This window comes from Macaca mulatta, chromosome 11, assembly GCF_049350105.2.
Source record: "Macaca mulatta isolate MMU2019108-1 chromosome 11, T2T-MMU8v2.0, whole genome shotgun sequence".
In the NCBI taxonomy this organism is placed as follows: Eukaryota; Metazoa; Chordata; class Mammalia; order Primates; family Cercopithecidae; genus Macaca; species Macaca mulatta.
The window spans coordinates 83,622,695-83,647,628 of record NC_133416.1 but is presented as its reverse complement, the minus strand read 5'-3'; the positions used below and the strand labels follow the sequence as shown (position 1 = coordinate 83,647,628).

General features: G+C 37.7%; 1 protein-coding gene across 21 annotated transcripts in view; it reads left to right on the top strand.

Moving 5' to 3' along the window:
• Positions 1-24,934, top strand: part of OSBPL8 (oxysterol binding protein like 8) — a 220,619-nt gene that overhangs the window by 73,156 nt on the left and 122,529 nt on the right. For 19 of the 21 annotated variants that reach the window (XM_077952327.1, XM_077952326.1, XM_077952324.1 and 16 more), the window contains 1 exon segment: positions 4,884-4,992. Coding sequence is in view for 11 of the 21 variants with exons in the window: in XM_077952324.1 (XP_077808450.1) it covers positions 4,951-4,992 (42 nt within the window). In the remaining 10 variants the exon portion in view is untranslated. 21 annotated transcript variants of the gene reach the window in all.

Here is a 24,934-nt window from a genome sequence, read left to right as displayed (position 1 = left end):
TCTTCTGACCTTCAGACTCTTCCCTCAGATATCTGCATAGCTAATTTCCTCCCTACTTCAAATGATTGCTCACATGTCACCTTTTCAATGACACCTACTATGACCATCCTATTTATAATTGTAACCCTTTAATCCCTGGGTAGTCTTAACCTGTTTTACTTTTTACCATAGCACTTACTATCTTCTAATACATAATTTATTTATTTATTATTTTTATTGGTTGTCTTCCCCTTCTAGAACATAAGCTCCATGAGGGCAGGGTTTGTTTACTTTGCAAATTGATGTATTCATAGTGGTCAGTATAATACCTAGGAATAGATGAATCCCTAACATTGAATGGATAGGATGAAAAGATTAGTAAAATATTTTTTGAAGTAAAAGCTGCTTATGATGTTTTGTTATTTTGTTGTTAATATTGCAAATTTTTAGAGTATAATAATGCAGTATTCAAATACAAATATCAGTGTACATCCCATAGACATAATTTTTGTATCATCTGCTGTTTTGGATTCTTATTTATTCACTTAGATAATTGAGTTGATAGTTAAGTGCAACAACTGTTAATGAAATGTCTACCATGAACTAGCACTGGAAACACAGATCAGTAAAATAGCCTCTGTCCTTGAAGAGAATTGGCTCATGGGAACAAATAATTACAATATATTGTAATACATGTAGTCAAGGAAAGTTTATATGTTTCTAAATTGAAAGTCAGAGTAGTCTCTTGGGCTGTTCTTATTGATTATGTCAAAGGAACCAAATGCCAACCTTACAAAGTCCAATTAAATAATGTTTCACCAGCCTTTATATTTCAGTAAGGCCTTTTATACTCGTAGAAATAAGAAAATGTTTTTGAAACTCCAAGAAAATGATTAGAAGTCTACTGATTTGATTGGTTTTGGCTTTGTTATCTCTTTGAAGGAATAATTGTTAGAGAGGTTATCAGAGACCTTTGAGTATTTATAGTTACTATGAGAGTTCAGGTTGTAGGTTTTGTTAATGAAAAAGTCAGTCCTCTTGAACCGTGCCACTGTTTTATCAACTAAATTTATGTAGTATTCTAAATCTTTTTTTTTTTTTTCTTTTTGAAGTAGCGTATTTCCCTGACCCCTTCATGGGACTCATGACAAGGGTGCCTCATTTACTCAGCCTGCTACTCCCCACTCCTCATGAGAGTGAGTGAGTGAGTGAACAAAGTGGGAACTGGAGTGCATGAGCACTGAAACTGGGTTGCCATTTCGGTGTCAGCAGGATCAAACTCCACTCACTTGGACCTGCTGTGTTCCACCCCTTGCAGGAAGGAGTGTACAGGTAAGCAGGTGCAGGAGCCAGAGCGAGTGCTTTTTGGGCACTGGCAGGAGCGAACTCCGTGGAGGCTCTGTGGCAGCGTCCAGGCGGGGTGCCTGTGACTCCTGAAGCCCCCCCAGAGGGCATATTACAGTGCTTTTTTAGCTCTGCTGTCTGTGGATGGCTTAACTGTTAATAACAAATCAGTGGGCCCTCTGCCTTTTCACATGAGATGGCTGCCTTCTGCCAGTGAGGGCAAGGGGCCGGTGTGACAGCCTTTTGTATCCACACTTGTGGCTCCCAAGCTCTTGTCCAGTGTCCTCGAAAAAAATGAGGCTACATGAACAAATTGAAAGATGGTAAATGTGGGGGATTTTATTGTCATGAAGGTGGCTCTCAACCGGAAGGGGAGCTGAAAAGGGGATGGGGCAGGTAAGTAATCTTTCACTGAAGCCCAGCCTTCTCCCACTGGATTCTTCTCTGAAGTTACACTATCAGGCTGTCCCTCTGAAGTCAAGCCGCTTCTCTCCATATGGGATCTCTCATCCCTCAATATTAATTACAGATCGCTGGCTGGGCATGGTGGCTGATAGCTGTAATCCTAGAACTTTGGGAGACTTGAGACGGGTGGATTACCTGAGCTCAGGAGTTCAAGACCAGCCTGGGCAACATGGCGAAACCCTGTCTCTACTAAAAGACAGGAGAGATGGGATCTCTCCATCTCTCAGTATGGGAAAATGTCCAGCCATATTCCCCGATGTCCAGCAGCTTCTTCTCTCTTAGGGCTGAGTCTGGGGTCTTTATAGGCATAAGATGGGGTGGGGCAGGACAAGGCCATGGGTGGTTTAGGAAAAGGCAACATTCGAACGGGAAAACAGGGATATAAGTTCTTGTTTTGGTCTGCCATTTCACGCTTTTCAGCTTGAGGGTGGGGCTTTTGCCAGGGACCTGCCCTTTTCTGCCTAGAATTTCTGTTCCCTGTCCCTGTCAATTTCAGCAGTGTTCACAGCATCTTCACCAGGAGTAGATTCTGTCTTCAGAAACCACTTTCTTTGTTCATCCATAAGAAGTAAGTCCTCATTCATTCAAGTTTTATCTTGAGATTGCAGCCATTCAGTTACATCTTCAGACTCCACTTTTAATTTGAGTTCTCTTGCTGTTTTCACCACATTAGTAGTGACTTCCTGCACTGAGGTCTTGAAACCCACAAAGTCATCCATAAGGGTTGGAATCAACTTCTTCCAAATTCCTGCTAATGTTGGTATTTTGACCTCCTCCTGTGAATCACAAGTGTACTTAGTGACATTTAGAGTGGTGAATCTTTTCCATAGGGTTTTCAACCTTTGCCCAGATCCATCAGAGGAATCACTATCTCTGGCAGCCTTATGGCCTTACTGAATGTGTTTCTTAAATAAGAAGACATGAAAGTTAAAATTACTCCTTGATTCATGGGCTGCAGAATAGATGTCGTGTTAGCAGAGATGAAAATAACATTAATCTTTTTGTACATCTCCACCAGAACTTTTGAATGACCCAAGTGCATTGTCAGTGAGTGTTAATATTTTGAAAGGAATATTGTTTCTAAGCAGTAGTCTCAACAGTGAGCTTAAAATATTAGTAAACCATACTGTAAACAGATGTGCTATCATCCAGGCTTTGTTGTTTTATTTATAGTGCACAGGCAGAGTAGTTATAGCATAATTCTTAAGGACCCTAGAATTTTTGGAATGGTAAATGAGCATTGCCTTCAACTTCAAGTCATCAGCTGCATTAGCCCCTAACAAGAGAGTCAGTTTGTCCTTTTCAGCTTTGAAGCCTGGCGTTGACTTCTCCTCTCTAGATATGAAAGTCCTTAATGGCATCTTCTAATAGAAGGCTATTTCGTCTGTATTGAAAACCTGTTGTTTAGTGTAGCCATGTTCATCAATGATATTAGCTAGATCTTTTGGATAACTTAACTGTGGTTTCTCCAAGTAGCACTTGCTACTTCATCTTGCATTTTGATGTTATAGAGATGACTTCTTTCCTTAAACCTCATGAACAACCTCTGCTGGCTGCAAACTTCTCTTCTGTAGCTTTTTCACCTCTCTCAGCCTGTATAGAATTGAAGAGAGTTAGGGCCTTGCCTGTATCATTAGCCTGTTCTTCTATCCAGACCACTCAAACTTGCTGTATATCAGCAGTAAGACTGTTTTGCTTTCTTATCATTTGTGTGTTCATTGGAATAGGACTTTCAATTTCCTCCAAGAACTTTTACTTTGCATTCACGACATTGCTGTTTGGTGTAAGAGGCCATGCTTCTGGCTTTTGACATGCCTTCCTCACTAAGCTTAAATCATTTTTAGCTTTTGATTTAAAGTGAAATATGTGGCTCTTCCTGTTACTTGAACACTTAGAGGCCTTTGTAGTGTTATTAATTGGACTAATTTCAATATTATTGTGTCTGATGGAATAGAGAAGAGCCAGGAGAAAGAGAAATGGGAGAATGGCAGATAGGTGGAGCAGTCAAAACCACATACATTTCAGTTAAGTTAGTTGTTTTATATTGCTGTAGTTTGTGGTGCCTCAAAATGATTACAATAGTAATATCAAGGGTTACTGATCACAGATTGCTGTAACAGATATTTTAATGAAAAGGTTTGAAATATTTGAGAGTTACCAAACTATGACACAGAGACACAAAGTGAGCACATGCTGTTGGAAAAGTGGTACTGATAGACTTGCTTGCTGCAAGGTTGTCACCAACCTTCATTTTGTAAAAAAGGCGGTATCTCTTTGTGCAGTAAAGCGAAGCACAATAAAACAAGGCGTGCCTGTAGAAAAGTAATACATATTCATGGTAAAAATGGAAATATACAGAAGAACAAAGAGTATCTTATTATATAATGTTCCATCACTCACATTTCTCACCTCGTGTTGTGATCCTCTTTCCAGTTTAGTATATACAGATCTTCATTTTAAAAAATTGCTGCGTGATATTCTGTTGTATGTCTGTAATATAATTTAAGGAAGCTTCTAGCCATCAACATTAAAGTTGTTTCTAGTTTTTTTCATCAAATTTATTACTTTGTTGGATTTGTTTATGTATTTCTGTGCATTTGTATATCTGTGGGAGAATTTCTAGTCTTGAAATTGCTGGATTAAAACATATGTATTTTTAATTGTCCTCCAGAAAATTGTCCTGATTTGTCTTCTCATAACAAAAGTACATGAGAATATCTGTTTCCCCACATTCTGTCCCATGATGGATTTTAGCATACTTTTTAGTTTTTACCAATGTAATACTAATTTATTTCATTAGAAGTACTTATTTCATAAGTAGATTTATGCATCCTTTCAAATTTTAGGCAATCTCATGTTTAACCTTGCTCTTACTATTTTTCTTCATTTGGAATATCTTTTTCTTCTTTCATTTTTCTCTGAACCTTTACCATTCTTCAAGCCCATGTCAAAATTTGTTTGTTTTTCTTTTTAATTATTGGATTTCTGAATAACCTCAGACTAAAATGAGTTTTCCCTCCTAATAAACTCAGTGCTTTATTTCTACTTGTCACAATTTTATCCCAGTCCTAATAAATATGATTTTTTAATTTTAGGATTTGCAGATTTACAGGATGGCTGCACATTAATGGAAAGAGAAGCATAAACCTATCTTCTTTCATTATGGAGGGAGGTTTGGCAGATGGAGAACCTGATCGAACTTCGGTGAGTAGTTCAAATATGACGTAAGATTCTATCATTTGTAACTGTGAAGTGTTTGATGTAAGCCAGGGTTTTGTTTTTAAAATATATTAAAAACAAACTTTTAAAAAAGTGTTTTTAAAATAATGCTTTAACTCCTTGAGAATTACAGATACCTTAAATGATATGAAAATTACAGATCGCTGGCTGGGCATGGTGGCTGATAGCTGTAATCCTAGAACTTTGGGAGACTTGAGACGGGTGGATTACCTGAGCTCAGGAGTTCAAGACCAGCCTGGGCAACATGGCGAAACCCTGTCTCTACTAAAAATATAAAAATTAGCCAGATGTGGTGGCACATGCCTGTAGTCCCAGTTACTCGGGAGGCTGAGGCACGAGAATTGCTTGAACTCGGGAGGTGGAGGTTACAGTAAGCCAAGATAGCGCCTCTGCACTCCAACCCGAGTGACAAAGTCAAACTGTCTCTTAAAAAAAAAAACCAAAAAACGAAAATTACAGATAGCTTAAAGCTTGTTGGAGCACAACCCAATTTTCTGAATTTCTGCTCCATCCTCCTCCTCTTATTTTACCTATATTCCCAGCCATATAGTGAAAGACATACTAATAGAATCATTTGTTTTCTCCCAAAACCTTTGTCTTAAGTGAAATCAAGAGAATGTTAACATTTGAGGAAATTAAATGCCTCCAAATCTCAAATCAGATGCAGCTATGAGTAATAGCGGGAATGAAACAGTTAAAATAATTAAGAGCAATTGCCATATATATTCTTTTTATAAAAATGTAAAGATTTAGTAAACATTTCTGCCGTGTGATCATAATTGAATTATATTCTGAAATTAAACAAGTAGTGGGTAACAGGAAAAGTATACCTTACCCAATACATTTAAAAAAGAAATCACTAGTAGGATGGACTAAATGATGATGGGTCATTTTTTTCTCACTGTACAAAAAGATTTTACTCCAGAATAATTTCATTTTCAGTTATGTTTATTGCATCTTGAGTGACTCCATTATATATTTATGTATAGATTCTTAGCAGTGTTTCTGTTACCTAAGGTAAAGGTTCCCCCTTCAGTAAAATGTAGTCAGCTGGTAGCTTTATCATTAGTTAGGTGGTGGATTGTTTAACAAATTTACATTGTTGGAATAAGGTAGAGCCCAACTTTTCTGTCTTTTATATTACTGTGGAATTGAGAGTCACTATTAGATTGAGGTGTTTGTAAATTTTAATTTAGTGAGTGTCCTTTGTTCAGGCTTCAGTGTAGGAACAGTCTAATGATTGATAGCAAAATGCAGTTTTGCTGACTTGTATTAACTTGGTCTCAGCCTTTCTTGAATTTCTGGTTCAGTCTTGTTTGGGGTTCTTAAATGATCAAAAAACGTTAAACTTTAAAGTAAGTTGTTAGTAGAGAATAAAATGGGTGTGGAAATAACTTGGCTTTTGAAGAAGGCTGTTGTCATGTTGATTTAAATGGAAAACAGATGGTAAGTTATTTTATTTTTACTATAATTTCAGAAGAAAAGTTAAGATTAAGCCTTGTCTGTAGAACTTACGTTTACTTTATCATAAACTTTACCTTTTTTTTTTTTTTTTTAAATCTATTGGACTGTCTTAGATTCTTTCAACCCAAATACTTTTGGTCTTCTAGTGATATTAAAAATATCAGTAATAACTACAGTGGCTGTTTTTAAGTGTATGCTTTGTTAGACTGTCCTCATAACAGCTGTTAAAGGTAGATATTTGTTTATCCTCACTTTTTGAGGTAGGGAAATAGGCTCAGGGAGGTTAATTATCTTCTCTAAGACTTCACAGCTTAAGCGATAGAACTGAAATCTGTCTGTCTCTAAATACTTTACTACTAAGATGTTGATTATATACCTATATTTCTGAATAGAGTGTCTTAAAATTTGTTGTTACCTTTCAAAGTATGTGTCCAAGTAAATGTTACTACATTTTATTACCAGACTCCTTTGGCTAAAGTAACAAAGTTTTAGTCATTTCTGGAGTGCAGTGGCGTGATCTCTTCTCACCACAACCTCCGCCTCCCTGGTTCAAGCAATTCTCCTACCTCAGCCTCCTGAGTAGCTGGGATTACAGGCATGTGCCACCATGCCCGGCTAATTTTTTGTATTTTTAGTAGAGATGGGGGTTTCTCTGTGTTGGTCAGGATGGTCTCAATCTCCCAACTTCGGGTGATTCACCTGCCTTGGCCTCCCAGAGTGATGGGATTACAGGCGTGAGCCACTGCACCTGGCCTTAGTCATTTACTATTCCAAATTTTGTTGATATTGAGAAGTTAAAAGTTGTTTAAAAAGTAGTGAGAGGCCAGGCACGGTGGGTCACACCTGTAATCTCAGCACTTCGGGAGGCTGAGGCGAATGGATCACCTGAGGTCAGGAGTTCGAGACCAGCCTGGCCAACATGATGAAACCGTGTCTCTACTAAAAATACAAAAAAATTAGCCGGACATGGTGGCAGTTGCCTGTAATCCCAGCTACTGAGGAGGCCGAGTCAGGAGAATCACTCGAACTCGCGAGGCAGAGGTCGCAGTGAGCCGAGATCACGCCACTGCACTCCAGCCTGGGCAACAAGAGCGAAACTCCGTCTCAAAAAAATAATTAAAAAAAAAAAAGTAGTGAGAACAGTTTTTTCTTATTCATTAGGTTCCTTCTATGAAATATTTTAGCTAATTTTAGAGAAAGTAATACCGATAATTTCAGTGTAAACTACTGAAATATTCTGTATTTGAAACTAACATTGAGGTCCACTTTTGAGTTAGCTATAAAATAATCACCTTTGAACTGCTCGGTTTAAGCTAGTTACTGTTTAGATCTGGAAGAAGTGGATCAGAACATGAGCTCTGTAAGACCTTTAGCTACATGTTAAAATCTGAGCCCTGTCACTTAGTTGTATGACCTATGTAATAAATTCTCCAGGTTTCCAGTTTCCTTATAAATAGAGATAATTGTAATATCTACCTCCCAAAGTTATTTTTAATATTAATTGAGAAAATATGTCTATGAGGTGCCTATTACAGGGCTGCACATACTGTAAACATCCATTAAATAAAAGCAACTATTTTTTTTGTTAATGTAACTATTAATATTAAGCCTTCTCTCCAAAAAGATAAATAATTAAAAGTCAGGAGAGGCCTGTGATGATTCGGTGATTGCTCCACGCTAGAGTAGTTGGAGAAGCTTTCTTAAGAGGACATAAACTTTGAATTGCACATGAACGTAGGGATCATAGGATTGAAAATGAGCAAGGAAAGCATGCCAGATGAGAGAATAGTGAGAGGCAAGGCTAAATAGGGAATTAATTGCTCAGTTTATTTAGGGTATAATTAGCAAAAAAAAATTAAGGATGGAAGTAAGTGACTGATGTCTAGAGGAATAATGATGGATATGCCAGATAGAGACCAAATTTATGGAAGACTTTAGGTGCTAGACCAGGGATTTTGGACTTGATTCTGTGAGTAGTGGTTTGCCATTGAGTATTTTAATGTAGATGAATCTGAAAGCAGGGTATAAAATGATTTGTAGGAATGAATATTAAGAGAATATTACAGGACTGGGCGCAGTGGCTCACGCCTGTAATCTCAGCACCTCGGGAGTCTGAGGCGTACGAATCACCTGAGGTCAGGAGTTCAAAACCAGCCTGGCCAACATGGTGAAATCCCGTCTCTACTAAAAATACAAAAATTAGCCAGGTGGGGTGGTGGGCACCTGTAATCCCAGCTTCCCTGGAGGCTGAGGCATGAGAATTGTCTGAACCTGGGAGGCTGAGGTTGCAGTGCGCTGAGATCATGCATGCCATTGTACTCCAGCCTGGGCGACAAGAGACAAATGCTGTCTCAAAAAAAGAAAAGAAAAGAAAAGACTATTACAGTGATCTTGGTGTGAGGTTGTGAAAAAAATCTGACTTTATTATTTTTGCTTTCCTTCTTGCACATAATACAATTTTTTTCTTTTTTGAGACAGAGTCTCACTATGTTGCCCAGGTTGGAGTGCAGGGGCATGGTCTCGACTCACTGGAACCTCCATCTCCCTGACTCAGGCCTGCCTCAGCCTTCCGAGTAGCTGGGATTACAAGCGCACGCCACCACACCAGGCTAATTTTTTTGTATTTTTAGTAGAGATGGGGTTTCACCATGTTGGCCAGACTGGTCTCGAACTCCTGACCTCAGGCGATCCATCCGCCTTGGCCTCCCAAAGTGGTAGGATTACAGGTGTGAGCCACTGTGGCCAGCCAATACTATATATATTTTTTTGAGATAGTCTCGCTCTGTCACCCAGGCTGGAGTGCAGTGGCACAATCTTGGCTCACTGCAAACTCTGCCTCCCGGGTTCAAGCGATTCTTCTGCCTCAGCCTCCTGAGTAGCTAGGACTGCAGGCGAGCGCCACCATGCCCAGCTAATTTTTGTATTTTTAGTAGAGATGGGGTTTCACCATATTGGCCAGGCTAGTCTTGAACTCCTGACCTCGTGATCCACCCACCTCGGCCTCCCACCACCCGCCTTGGCCTCCCAAAGTGCTGGGATTACCGGCATGAGCCACTGTGCCCGGCCCAATACTATATATTTTTAAAACACATTTGCTCACTTGTTATTCTAGTTTTCTAGTTGCATATGGTTCTGTTTTTCTGGCAGTGCTATTTGCCTTAGATGGCAGGTACTAAAAAGTATAGATTAAATCTGTGTTTCTATATGTGGTACTTGTATGCCACAGAACATGAAAATACTTTTTAATATATGGTTTAAACTATCTTTTGAAAGTTTACAGTTTTCATTCTAGAAATTAACTGCTCAAAATGCTTTAAAGAGTCAAATTCTTATGACTAGATTGAGGTAGACTAAAGAAGTGAAATACCTTTCTAGATTAAAGACAATTGAATATGTTCCTCAGCTTAAGGATAGTCACTCTATCTTTTTTTTTTTTTTTTGAGACAGAGTTTTGCTCTTGTTGCCCAGGCTGCAGTCCAATGGCACGATCTTGGCCCACTGCAACCTCTTTCTCCTGGGTTCAAGCATTCTCTTGCCCCAGCCTCCCAAGTATCTGGGATTACAGGCATGAACCACCACACCTGACTAATTTTGTATTTTTAGTAGAGACGGGGTTTCTCCATGTTGGTCAGGCTGGTCTTTTTTTTTTTTTTTTTTTTTTTTTATTTAAGTTCTAGGGTACATGTGCATAACGTGCAGGTTTGTTACATATGTATACTTGTGCCATGTTGGTGTGTTGCACCCATCAACTCGTCAGCATCCATCAACTCGTCAGCATCCATCAACTCGTCATTTACATCAGGTATAACTCCCAATGCAATCCCTCCCCCCTCCCCCCTCCCCGTGATAGGCCCCAGTGTGTGATGTTCCCCTTCCCGCATCCAAGTGATCTTATTGTTCAGTTCCCACCTATGAGTGAGAACATGCGGTGTTTGGTTTTCTGTTCTTGCGATAGTTTGCTGAGAATGATGGTTTCCAGCTGCATCCATGTCCCTACAAAGGACACAAACTCATCCTTTTTTATGGCTGCATAGTATTCCATGGTGTATATGTGCCACATTTTCTTAATTCAGTCTGTCACTGATGGACATTTGGGTTGATTCCAAGTCTTTGCTATTGTGAATAGTGCCGCAGTAAACATACGTGTGCATGTGTCTTTATAGCAGCATGATTTATAATCCTTTGGGTATAAACCCAGTAATGGGATGGCTGGGTCATATGGTACATCTAGTTCTAGATCCTTGAGGAATCGCCATACTGTTTTCCATAATGGTTGAACTAGTTTACAATTCCACCAACAGTGTAAAAGTGTTCCTATTTCTCCATATCCTCTCCAGCACCTGTTGTTCCCTGACTTTTTAATGATTGCCATTCTAACTGGAGTGAGATGGTATCTCATTGTGGTTTTGATTTGCATTTCTCTGATGGCCAGTGATGATGAGCATTTTTTCATGTGTCTGTTGGCTGTATGAATGTCCTCTTTTGAGAAATGTCTATTCATATCCTTCGCCCACTTTTTGATGGGGTTGTTTGTTTTTTTCTTTTAAATTTGTTTGAGTTCTTTGTAGATTCTGGATATTAGCCCTTTGTCAGATGAGTAGATTGCAAAAATTTTCTCCCATTCTGTAGGTTGCCTGTTCACTCTGATGGTAGTTTCTTTTGCTGTGCAGAAGCTCTTTAGTTTAATTAGATCTCATTTGTCAATTTTGGCTTTTGTTGCCGTTGCTTTTGGTGTTTTAGACATGAAGTCCTTGCCCATGCCTGTGTCCTGAATGGTATCACCTAGGTTTTCTTCTAGGGTTTTTATGGTATGAGGTCTAACATTTAAGTCTCTAATCCATCTTGAATTAGTTTTCATATAAGGAGTAAGGAAAGGATCCAGTTTCAGCTTTCTACTTATGGCTAGCCAATTATCCCAGCACCATTTATTAAATAGGGAATCCTTTCCCCATTTCTTGTTTTTCTCAGGTTTGTCAAAGATCAGATGGCTGTAGATGTGTGTGGTATTATTTCTGAGGGCTCTGTTCTGTTCCATTGGTCTATATCTCTGTTTTGGTACCAGTCCCATGCTGTTTTGGTTACTGTAGCCTTGTAGTATAGTTTGAAGTCAGATAGCGTGATGCCTCCAGCTTTGTTCTTTTGACTTAGGATTGTCTTGGAGATGCGGGCTCTTTTTGGTTCCATATGAACTTTAAAGCAGTTTTTTCCAATTCTGTGAAGAAACTCATTGGTAGCTTGATGGGGATGGCATTGAATCTATAAATTACCTTGGGCAGTATGGCCATTTTCACGATATTGATTCTTCCTATCCATGAGCATAGAATGTTCTTCCATTTGTTTATGTCCTCTTTTATTTCACTGAGCAGTGGTTTGTAGTTCTCCTTGAAGAGGTCCTTTACATCCCTTGTAAATTGGATTCCTAGGTATTTGATTCTCTTTGAAGCAATTGTGAATGGAAGTTCATTCCTGATTTGGCTCTCTGTTTGTCTGTTACTGGTGTATAAGAATGCTTGTGATTTTTGCATATAATTTTATATCCTGAGACTTTGCTGAAGTTTCTTATCAGCTTAAGGAGATTTTGGGCTGAGACAATGGGGTTTTCTAAATATACAATCATGTCATCTGCCAACAGGGACAATTTGACTTCTTCTTTTCCTAACTGAATACCCTTTATTTCTTTCTCTTGGGTCAGGCTGGTCTTGAACTCCTGACCTCAGGTGATCCGCCCCGCCTCAGCCTCCCAAAGTGTTGGAATTACAGGTGTGAGCCACTGCGCTCGGCCTATCTTTTGAAGTATTTCTGAAGTATTATTTCTTTTTTCTCTTGAAGCAAAGGAAACTGCTTCATACATTTTATTAGAGGACAAAATCCTTTATTGTATTAAAATTGATTTTATAAATGGTTTTTTAGAAGAGAGCAACAATTTAAAAAATATGTATGAATGTTTTTTGTGTGTATAAGGGCTCTCAATTGAGAAGATCTTTAAGATTCTAATTCAGGTTGGGTACCTTGAATCCAAAAGCTTTCTGAAGTGGAAGGAACTGCACAAATGATTTAGTTCAGCAATTCTTAGAATATAGTCAATGAATGTCTTTGTGGAGAGCCTAGAGATGATCCAACTTCCTGTAACTGATTTTTATATACTGGGTGAGTTATTGATAATTTAGATTTGGTGATCATAAGGTAAAATTGCTGTGTTATTAGAGTTTATTCAAAGCCTTAAATCATATTCTAAGAAGTCCGGCTATCTATAAAAATTAGCAACATTTTAGAGCTTGTGCATGCAAATTAATGGAATTACACCACTTTTTGCTACAGTAAGTATTATTTTGAGTGGGTCACAGTTTTTAAATATTGCTGTTTTTGTCCTGTTATAAATACTATGAGATTAACTTCATTATTATGATTATTGATTTGGTATATTATGTGGTGTTCGTGATAGCATCTTTCTAACAATAGTATTCACATTTTTTTTTAGTTTTAAATTTTTTGTAGAGACAGGGTCTTACTCTGTTGCCCGGGCTGGACTGTACTCGTGTGATCCTAGCTCACTGCAGCCTTGAATTCCTGGGCTTAAGTGATCCTCCCACCTCAGCCTCCAGAGTAGCTTGGACTACAAGCCTGCCCCACTCTGTCTGGCCAATTTCTAATTTATTTTAAATAGATGCAGGGTCTCGCTATGTTTCCCAGGCTGTAACAACAGTAGTTTTTTATGTACAACTTCCCAATAATTGGCCTCGAAGGCATTGGTGCATTCAAATTTAATGATAATTTATTCATATGCCAATTACTAATCCTCTGAAAGTATTGTTGTACAATAGCACTTCTTTAAATTTTACCGTTGGTCATTGTGCTCTTATCCTATTGCGACTATAACAAATTGCCACAGCTTTAGTGGCTCAAAACAACACAAATTTATTTTCTTAGCAGTTCTGGAAGTCAGAAATCTAAAAGCAAAGTGTTAGTGTTGTTTTCCTTCTGAAGACTCTGAGGGAAGAATCCATTTTCTTGCTTTTACTAGTATCTAGAGAATGCATTAATCTTTTTTGGCTCGTGGATCCTTGTATCACTTCAACCTCTGTCTTTTGTTATCACATAACCTGCTGCTCATTTAGGCCCTCTTGTTTCCTCCTTATGAGGACACTTATGATTACATTGAGCTCAGTTACATAACCCACTCAGAAAATCAGTTAACTGCCCTATATCAAGGTCCTTAACCTAAATCACATCTGCAGAGCCCCTTTTACTGTAGAAGGTAACATTCACAGCTTCCAGGGATTAGAGTGTGGACATCTTTGGGAGGCCGTTATTCTTTCCTCCAGAGCCAGTATTAACCTCTGGAGTAACCTAACCTATTGGAAGTGGGTCCTGTTGCTGGGTAACCCAAAGTCTGTGGTCTGCCCAGGCATCTCACCTGGGAAGTTGCCAGCTAGACTGAAGTCCTAAATAATGAGAATTCTTAGGTTGCAGGGATCTCCTTATGTAAAGTAAAAATAACTGAAAATTTTAGTCACCAATTTATTACTTACATTCTTATTTTCTCATGTTAAAATAATTTCATCTTCCCAACAGCTGCTTGCTAACTAACAGTTTGTATTAATCATACATACAAGATTGTTAATAGAAGTTATTCTTGAACTGAAATGGAGTAGTAGAATGTATCCCAATGTTCCCATTACTCATCTTCAACAATTACCAACTTGGGTCGATGTTGTTTCATCTATACTCCCACCTTTCTAAGCCAGAGTTTTTTTTAACAAATCTTAGATAAATCATTTTATTCATAAATATTTACTGTCTGTATATATCTCTAAAATATAAAGACTTTAAAACTTTGATCATAAATACATTATTCCTAAAAATTAATAACTCTTTAGTCAGATAATTATTCAGTGCCTACACTTCCCTAGTTCTCTCAAATTCTTTTTTTTTTTTGAGACAGAGTTTCACTCTTGTTGCCCTGGCTGCAGTGCAATGGCACAATCTTGGCTCAGTGCAACCTCTGCCTCCCAGGCCTCAGTCTCCCGAGTAGCTGGGATTACAGGCATGCGCCACCATGCCCGGCTAATTTTTGTATTTTTAGTAGAGACAGGGTTTCTCCATGTTGGTTATGCTGATCTTGAACTCCCCACCTCAGGGGATCTGCCAGCCTCAGCCTCCCGAAGTGCTGGGATTACAGGCATGAGCCACCATGCCTGGCTTCTCGTATTCTTTTTATAGTAGGTTGTTGTGTTGGACTTAGTTGGTAAGTCACAAGTCTTTTTGAATCTTTTAAATCTTCCCTATATCTGTTCTTAATTTTTACCTTTCAATTTATTGAAAAAACAAGATAGTTTATTCTGTGGAGTTTTCTACAATATAAGTTTTCCCCTCATGGTGATATTTAGGGTGTTCATCAGTCCCTTATATTTCTTGCAAGTTGGTTGTTAGAATTAGAGGCTTGCACAGATTGAGGTTCAAATTTTTTTGACGATAGTGATGTATAAATGGTGTTGTACATAACTGTCAGGAGGCACATAATGTCTCATTGTCTCTCTCTCTGTGATAATAGCAACCATTGATGATCATTGCCTAGGTCTGTTAGTTCAATAGGGGTATACATCAGAATTCTAATTGGGTTAAAAAAGTGGAGGCTGGAAAGAATGATTATGATTAGTCTGTACCTTTTGAGCAAGCAAACCAATCAACATACATTTTTTTAATGCAATAAAAAAATTTTTATTTTAATTTTTAAAAAATTTTGTGTGCAAGTGGTACGTAAATATATTTATGGGGTATATGTTTTGATACAGGCATGTATCACATGGAAGAGAGGTTATCCATCTCCTTAAGTTTTTATCCTTTGTGTTACAATCCAATTATACTCATTTAGTTATTTTAAAATGTACAGTCCAATCTACATTTTGTTAGGAATTTTGTCTTTTGCCACTTTATAGCTTTATTGAAACTTCTATTAAAGGGAGATATTTAGAAAAGGTCAAAATGATTTGATAGGTATACTTTGTTATACTGAGACAGAGTCTTGCTCTGTCGCCCAGGCTGGAGTGCAGTGGTGTGCTTCTGGGTTCACGCCATTCTCCTGCCTCAGCCTCCCGAGCAGCTGGCACTACAGGTGCCTGCCACCACACCCGGCTAATTTTTTGTATTTTTGGTAGAGACGGGGTTTCACCTTGTTAACCAGGATGGTCTCGATTTCCTGAACTTGTGATCTGCCCACCTCAGCCTCCCAAAGTGGTGGGATTACAGGCGTGAGCCACTGCGCCCGGCCTGTTATACTTTGTTTACATCTCCATTACTTTAACTTCTGAAAGTTTTGTTAGCAGTACTTAAATATTTGTAATTGTTTGAACTTCCCAAGTGGGAAAATATTGGTCACTATTACCTATTGTGTCAGTACTAAAGATTCCATCTCATTATATCATTTTTCTTTTTTTTTTCTTACCTTATTAGATGGTTATTCTTGTTAGAGGCTTGAGTAATGTAAAAATCATTCAGGTGTATAATTGGACTCTGTAGTAAATTTGGGGAGCCTAGTTGGAGAGAGTGTCAACTTTTTAAAAGAAAAAGAAATAACCAGTGGCATATAGAATATAACAGCAGAATTCCCAGCCACACATCTTTTGTGTTTCTATTATTCTTGGAGATGTTCTTAAAGTGGATTCCCAGGACTCTGGGACTCTCTAAGACCCTTTCAGAGAATCTGTGAGGGCTAAAAATTATTTTTTTTGTGATAATATCATGGTATTTAATATTATTTATCTTTTTTTTCCTCATTAGGGCACAGTACAACTTTCCAGAGACCACATAAAACATGATGTCATTGCTCTGGTGGCTACTGGAGGGTATGCTTGTGAATTCTTTTTTTTTAGATGCAGTCTTGCTCTGTTGCCTAGGCTGGAGTGCAGAGGCACGACCTCAGCTCACTGAAGCCTCTGCCTCCCAGGTTTAAGTAATTCTTCCACCTTAGCCTCCGGAGTAGCTGGGATTATAGGTGCACCACCACGCCTGGCTAGGTTTTGTATTTTTAGTAGAGATGGAGTTTTACCGTATTGGCCAGGCTGATCCCAAACTCCTGACCTCGGGTGATCCACCTTCCTCGGCCTCCCAAAATGCTGGGATTACAGGTGTGAGCCACTGCACCTGCTGTGAATTCTTTTGTTTTCAGGTTTTTTTTTTTTAGTTTAATTTTTTCTGAGGTATTTTTTGTAAAATAAGCTTTGTTTTAGAATAGTATTAGGTTTACAGAAAAATTGTAAAGATAATAGAGTTCCCATATATGTTGTACACCCCCCTTTCCCCTATTAAGAACATCTTATATTAGTGTGGTACATTTGATATAATTGATGAACTCATGTTGATACATTATTAACAGAAATCCATACTTGATTCAGAATTATTTAGTTTTTACATAATGTCCTTTTTATGTTCCAGGATCCAGTTCGGGAAACCACATTGCATTTAGTTCTCGTGTTTCCTTATGTTCTTCTTGGCTATGACTGTGTGTCAGACTTTCTTTGTTTTGAATGAACCTTGACCGTTTTGAGGGCTGCTGGTCAGTTATTTTACATAGCATCTCTGAACTGGAATTTGTTTGATATGTTTTTCATGATTAGACTAAGTTTAATGGATTTTGAGAAGGAAGACCACAGAGATACAGTGCTGTTTTCATCACATCATACCAAGGGTATATTCTGTCAGCATAACTTATTTTTGCTGTTGACCATGATCATGTGGCTGAGGTGGTTAGTAAATTTCCCATTAATTTTTTTTTAATTCGGAAAATATTACTAGGCATAATCCACATATACCATAGCTCTTTGGAGTCTTCAACAGTTTCTAAGAGTATAAAGGAATCTCGAGACCCAGAAGTTTGAGTTGCTTATCTAAGCCTTAAGCAACTAACACTTTAAGAAAGAATAATTGACAGCTGCCTGATATGACAAAAGGAACCAACAAGATGAGATTTGGGGGTGGGAGAGTAGAAGAAATAATTGATAGGGCCTTTAAGAATAAGGGAGTGATACCAAGATAAACTCTGGCTTCTTTATAACTCTGCTTAGTGTTGAGACAGGACCTCTACCTTTGAGTAGTTTTTTGACTTTGTTTCTTTCTTTTCTCATTTGGTAATTTAACAGATATTTGTTGAATGTCTACTTCCTTTTCATTAATTTTGATATTTTGTCTGATTCATATAATTTGCAAATAATAGGTTTTTTTCCCTTTTTCTTCCATTCCTTATACAGTTGAGGCTGTGGTCTTATGAATGTATGTCTGGCGGTGAGACTTGGGGAGTCTTTTCTAGAAAAGTATTCATTCTGTGTAGGTTTTCAAAATTATTTAAAATTTAATATTCCGTTACTATTTAAATCTTTTATGCCTTCCTTTTGCATCTCTTATTTTGTGAATGTGGCACTTCTGTTTCATTCTTTAATCTTGCTTAACTTATGTATATTTTCCATCTTTTTTCTTCCTGATGACTTCTTTTTGAATTCCTTGATTATTCTTCTAGCTTATTAATTTATTATTGGATCATATTCATTTTGCTGTTCGAGCCTACTGTATTTTATTTATCTATATTTTTATACCCAGTATTATCAGCTTTAAAAATATTTGCTTGTTCATGCTCAGTTTTATAATGTCCTCTGTTATCTTTTTAAACATGTTTATTAAGTTTTTGATGAGTTTGGTTCACCGATTTTCTTTTCTTTGACCAAGGTTGTTCAGTTTGTTGTCTTTCACAGCACTTGGGCTCCTTAGAATATTATTTTTGTTTGTGAGCTTATATTCTCTTAGTAATATTCTTTGGGAATATTAACTGCCTTGTCTGATACTGTCCTACATAGAAAGGTAAGAGCCCAGGGACTAGCTTTTGACCGTTTTGGTCAATCTAGAGAATACATGTCTTAGGTTGGAGAATCTTTTTTATTAAAAATCATAGCTTCTACCTCGTTACCCCAGTTGCTTATATATTCTGTTTCTTAGGGAACTTTTCTGTATCTCTGTTCTGAGCACACTTCTTATCCATAAACTGTCTCCTTAGTTGTGAACAGCCCATTTGAGAGAAAGCACAGTGGAAGGCAGTAGTCGGCCTCTCTGCCTGCATTTGGTATATGTGTACTGTAACAGTACAGCATGTGTACGTGCACAGTTTAAAAGCAAAAATGCTTACTTAGGACTGTGTTTAATGCCTCTGTATGGAATTAAATCATGTTTTGTGCTCATAGTAAAAACAAGGTGTTCAATGATTAGAGAGAAAAGAGCATAGAAAGATGGCTGGCTTCCAACCCTTCCTCCTGTTCCCTTCTCCTGGCCTTTTCTTTATCCATGATATTCTACTTTCTGCATCTTCAGGGATGGGTTCAGGGGCTAGGGTGGGGTGGGGACTTGTTACTTCACTAGTAATTCAGTTCTCACTTGCAAAAGCAATTGGCTTCTTCTTTATTGACTTTGCATTCTCTGTGTATAGAGTGGCTGAAAGTGGACCAGAGATTTAAAAGAACAGCAGAACTGTTACACAGTTAATTCATATTAAGATCTTTGTCAAATGTGATACACAGTTTAAAAATGAAAAATAGAACTATTAAGGAACCACCTGAAAAAACAGGCTGTCCTTTACTCAGTGTAGACAGTGAAATTATGTAACAGGAGAATAGACAAAGCGATTTGTTTTGCTAACCTAGACTTTGGGAGGAGAACTGGCTTTAAAGACTTATTATTTCCTTCAGTACCCATAAATAATGCAACTTCTCAGCTTTTAAACATATGATAGTTTTTTAAAAGTATTGTCATTTGCTCTTTCTCTCAAGTTTTAAGACATGCCAGAGCTTCTCATAAGCAGGATATAATTAAAGTTTAGACACCCACAGGTCCACATTTAACTCTTAATTAAAATGGTGTATGTTAAGAATCTTAAATTTAAGATTAAAATAAAATTTATGGGAGTCCCATAAAACCTCAGAAAGAAATGTGAAGGATTCAAATTTTAGCATATTGGAGATATGTGAAGATAAAATTTGATTAAAAGTCCAACCAAATCTCTACCTGTCTTTCTAGTGACAATAGAACAATAAAGAGATTTTTATCCATACCTCATCTTAGTAGGTTTTCATTAAGTTGTGATTGCTTCAGAAGTCACTGCTTCAGAAGTCAACTTAAGTTTAATAGGGTGAAAATAGCAACAACGGAGCAAGAGAAGCTTGAGGATTGGGTGATGAATTTATGTATGTATTTGTCTATGTACATATGTACCTATAGACATAAAATTTAATTTGGGGCTGGTTGCAATGGCTCACACCTGTAATCCTAGCACTTTGGGAGGCTGAGGCAGGAGGATTGCTTGAGCCTGGGAGTTGAGGACTAGCCTGGGCAACATAGCGAGACCTTGTTTCTACAAATAATAAAAAAAATTAGCCGGTCGTGGTGGCATGTGCCTGTGGTCCCAGCTACTCAAGAGGCTGAGGTAGGAGGATTGCTAGAGCCCTGGTGGTTGAGGCTGCAGTGAGCCAAGATCATGCCACTGCACCCCAGCTTGGGCGACAGAATGAGACTCTGCCTGCCCTCCAGAAATTTAATATTATTTTTATACATATACACACAAAATTAAATTTTATGTATATATGTATGTGTGTACATACACAAATGCATGTATATAAATTTATCCCCCCATCCTAAGCTTGCTCTTGCTCCAAAGCTACTGTTTTCACCATATTAAACTTAAGTTGATTTCTGAAGCAGTCACAAGTTAATGAAAACCTACTAAGTTGAGGTATGGATAAAAATCTGTTCATTATTATACTGTCACTAGACAGACAAGTGGAGATTTGGTTGGACTTTAAATCAAAATATTTTTTTAAATTTTATGTTTTTTAAATTTATTTTATTTTATTTAAACGTTTATTGGATTCAGCAAACTAACGTACCTTCATTAAGTACATTCTACACATAGTACCTTCGTAGATTCATGCCTATACTGTGTTTAGAGCAGGTTTTATTTAGGTCTTATGCGTAAAACTGTTGGCTGCATTAGGGGAATTAGTAGAAAATAAAGCTAATAGAAATGAATAACAATTAATGTTTATTAAATTTCCACTGTGTGCCACCAGCTATTCAAAGTGCCTTGCCCATAAACTCATTTAATCTTAAAAATAACCCTGAGATAGATAGAATTATGAGGATACAGAGACAAGGACACACATCTGGTAAGTAGCGGAGCTGGGATACATTTTGACTCCAGGGGTGAACCTTTAATCACTTTCCTATACTGCGTCTCTTTGAATCAGATCATACGGGGCCTTGAATACTACTTTTACTGTTTGGGATCTTTGTTGTTAACACAGTATCAAATTGTTGAAGATTTTGGAGCAGGGAACCAGCCTGTTCAGAGTTGTGGTTTAGGAATATCAGCATGGCAAAATTGTGGAGTATTGGTGGGGCAACCAATTGAACGTTAGATTTATCTGGGATATTTTCAAAAACTGATGCACAGCTACATTCCTATTCAATTGAATTAGAATCTCAGAGGGTGAGTTGCATATATTAGTACCTTTTAAAGTTCGTTAGTTGATTTTGATGTGCAACTAAGGTTGAAAACCATAGAAATAGAGGTGGTTAGTTCAGGGAATAAGTTAGCATGCTCTTGTGAAATCTAGATAAAAGGCAATTAAAACTTCTGTGGTAGTGGCAGCAGAATAGAAACTATGTAAAAGGAATTAGAGATGCAAATCAGCAGGACCTGGTGATTGACTGGATGTGTGGTTTCAGGAAGATACTAAAGACCAATTTTACATGTACTAAACATGTAGAATCTTAAAAATGATGTTAAGATGGTGGTATCCTCATTTTACAGATGCAGAAACTGAGATAAAGGGAAATTATGTAGCTTTTCCTGAGCTATACAAGAAGTAGACGATGGAGTCAGGCCTTGAACTCAGGCCTTTGCATATCGAATTACATTTTCTTTCTATAAGTTTTAGGGCATTAATGTGTTTAACATTAATTCATACTGGATGAGATGACACTGTTATAGATGACCATATACGATGCAGAAGGGATCATAAGAGTCACTTATTTTAGTGGAGTTGAAAAGTCATTATCGAAAAAGTGTTTTTAGACGAGGTAATGCTTAACCTGAGTGTTGAAAGGAACTTAGGTATTTGCCTGGTGAAGGTGAGAATGGCATTGTAGACAAAAGGAGCTGTGAGAGTAACAAGTAAATTGTTCAACAACATGGTGTGTTTGAAGAAGTGAAAGTAATTATCAGTTTGTCACTTTTGTGATGTGTAGGATTCATGGGTGTTTGGAGGAATGCATGACATAAGATTGACAAAATTGCGAAGAGCCTTGAAGATGGGGTTAAATGTTTTTCTCTCCAGTTTTGGTAGGCTGTGGGAGCCTACCAAGTCCAAAACCATTGAAGTGGTTCAACCATGTTGTTGAACAACTTTAGAAGGCTCTCTGTGATACCAGTATAAACTACTTAGGTGTAAGAAATTCAGGTGGCAGGTAGTAGCAGTAACTGTGGACATGAGAAATAAAGGATAAACATGATAGACTATGTAGAACTTTAGGACCTTGTCCTGGACTTAATATTAGGAGTGGAGGAGAATATAGATGAGGAAAATAAAAGTGAAGGAGAAGTTTAGAGTGACTTAAAGGTTTCTCTGTTGTGTGATTTGGTGGGAGGTACCATTCATTAAGGGAGAAAATATAGGAAGAAGAGCAGGGGCAGAGAGAGGAAAGATGAAGTCAGTTTTCCACATGCTGAGTTTGAGATGTGTATCCAAGCGGAGGTGTACAGAGGCTTGGTGTTCCGTACAGTTCCTCATTTAATCCTTTCTATAATACTGTAAGGTAGATGTTACTCTGTTTTTAAAAGATGAAGAAACCAAGGTTCTGAAAGAGTAATTTGCATAAAGTCAGTTAGCTAGACAGACAGCACTAGGATCTAAATGTAAATATTCGAATTCTCTTATTGAAAGAAAGGGCTATTTTTTTTTGTTATAAACTCATCTATATTACACCTAGACTTTTAAGCATCTTTTTAAGGTTTTTATATTCATTACCTAATATAATTTTTTGTATACATTGAAAAATATGTGATACATGATCTATTTTGTTTAATCCAAAGCTTTATTTTCCTGTAACTATTAATAATTTTGACTTTTTTAATCTAGGCTGAATATTTTGACATTTGGGCACCATGTAGTTGCAGAGACATGAGGAACAGTTGCTAACTGCATTCTTATGTGTGGTAGATTGATGAGTCATGGGGGTTGACGTTTCCATGTTATTATTAGCAGTCTTGCCCGTGGCTTGATGCTATGCAGTGTGATATACTAATCAGTGATTTGTTAGAAATGGAATAGAAATCTAGAAGGCATGAAGGTATTTTTTTTGCAGCTCTTATGTCTTAATTTAGATCTCAGTCATGATTTAATCTAGAATGTAGGCTCACATATCTCTATGTAAGAATGCAAAGAATTGGCCAAAATGAAATTTCAAGTAAGATGAGCTTTTATTTCAGATTGACAATTGAAATGTGTGAAACAGGTCATAAGATGAAGCATCAGACACTGAAATATTTATGTATATGTCAGCTCATATAGCCAGTTCTCATATCACCTGGCATGATTGTGATGTGATAATATGGTTTCGGTTGTGCTATTTTATAACCTTTTCAGGCAACTGTGGCTGGTTAGGCCAGATTTAGAGGAAAATGTTAATGAAGTTAAAGCTCAACGTTATGGCTTTAATTCTTTTAGTGGGCAGTAAACTTTTTCTGGTTTCCGAACCACAGAGTCCACCAGCAGTCTCACCAGATGCATGCCATTAGTTACAAGTGAAAATCATATTGGTTAATTTTGAGCTTCTCTTGTATGTGAAGATCTTGATAAAGGAGGTTGGATGAATCATGGCAAGAGACTGCCAGTGCCAGAAGAAATATAATTCATGTTTCATTACCAAAAACTGATTGTGAATCTGTAACAATGTTATTTTATGCAGGACAGAACTATTTAAGGAAAAGAATGAGGGGATTCTTAGTGATGGAATTTGGGCTTATAAGATGGCCAGAGACTTTGTGCTAGGTATTAGGGTTGTAATCACTAAGCCTCTTTTTTTTTTTTCTTTTCTTGTCTTTGTTCATTCAGTATTTGTTGAATGTCCACAATGGTGCCAGGCTCTGTTCTAGTTTTAAGGGATATAGCAGTGAACAAAATAGACAAAATTCCCACTCTAGTGGAGCTAACATTTGAGTAGAGAAAGAAAAAAATATATAAATATGAACTGTGTTATGAGATGATTGCTGTGATGAAAAATAAAGCAGGGTAAGAAGGAGAGAGAGTAACAAAATAGGGGATGAGTGCTATTTCCTGGGAATATTATGCAAGTATTCTGATGAAGTAGCTTTTGAGCAGAATCCTAAAGGAAGTTTTCTAGGCAGAAATAAGAACTAAGTGTAAAGCTTGCATATCTGTTGGGCAGACAGTAGTGGTTAGTCTGTAAGCAGTCGGGGTTGTGGGAAGGGGTGAGTGAAGGGTCTTTCCTCCTCCTCAGGAAGGTGGAGGTACAGGGTCAGTGTTCCTAGGAACACATGGAGCTCCGTGGGCCTTCCCCTGCAATCCGACCTGATAATAGAAGGAAGCAGTGACAAGACAGATGGAATATCTATTTGTTATGCCTGCAGTGGGAGGTCAGGAAATCCATTATCAAGGATGTCATGCTTTATATAAGAAGAATGAATTCACCAGGAGAATCATTGGAATGGCCTTGAGAGGCTGCAGCTCAGGAGAGGGTAAGGTAGGAAACTGATTTGGGGAGTTAGTGGTGAACTGAGCTCTTTAAAAAATCAAGTCAATGGAATCACATGAGGAAATCATGTTGAATGGAAATGAGAGATTCTAGGATGTAGGGGAGCCAGAGAGAGGGAGGAGAAAGAGAAAATAGGTTGGAAACTAAGAAGGGGCAGAGTTTTCAGAAAAGGAGTGGTCAGCAGTGGCAAATGCTAGAGGAGTGGTCAGTGTTAGGTTGAGCTAGGGAACGGTAAGGCTGTGCTAGACCTGAGTTGTCTGATAGTGTAGCCACTTCCCACATGTTACTAATTTAAAGTTAACCTAATTAAATTAAAAATTGTTCCTTAGTTTTACTAGCCACATTTCAAGATTTCAATAGCTACATGTAGGTAGTAGCTACCCTGTTGGACATTACAGATATGCACTATTTCCATCGTTGTAGAAAGTTCTATTGTGACAGCACTGTACTAGACCATTATAATGGTGGAGAAAAGTTAAATAACAATTGAATTGTTTATTTATTTATATAACAAGAGAGACAATACTGTGAGATAATTATGAATTATCAAAGAATTCACATTAGAAAGTCAGAGTTGGAGAATGATAACTTCATCTTGAACGTAGGTAGCAGAATTGGCAGTTTGAGCTCTCAA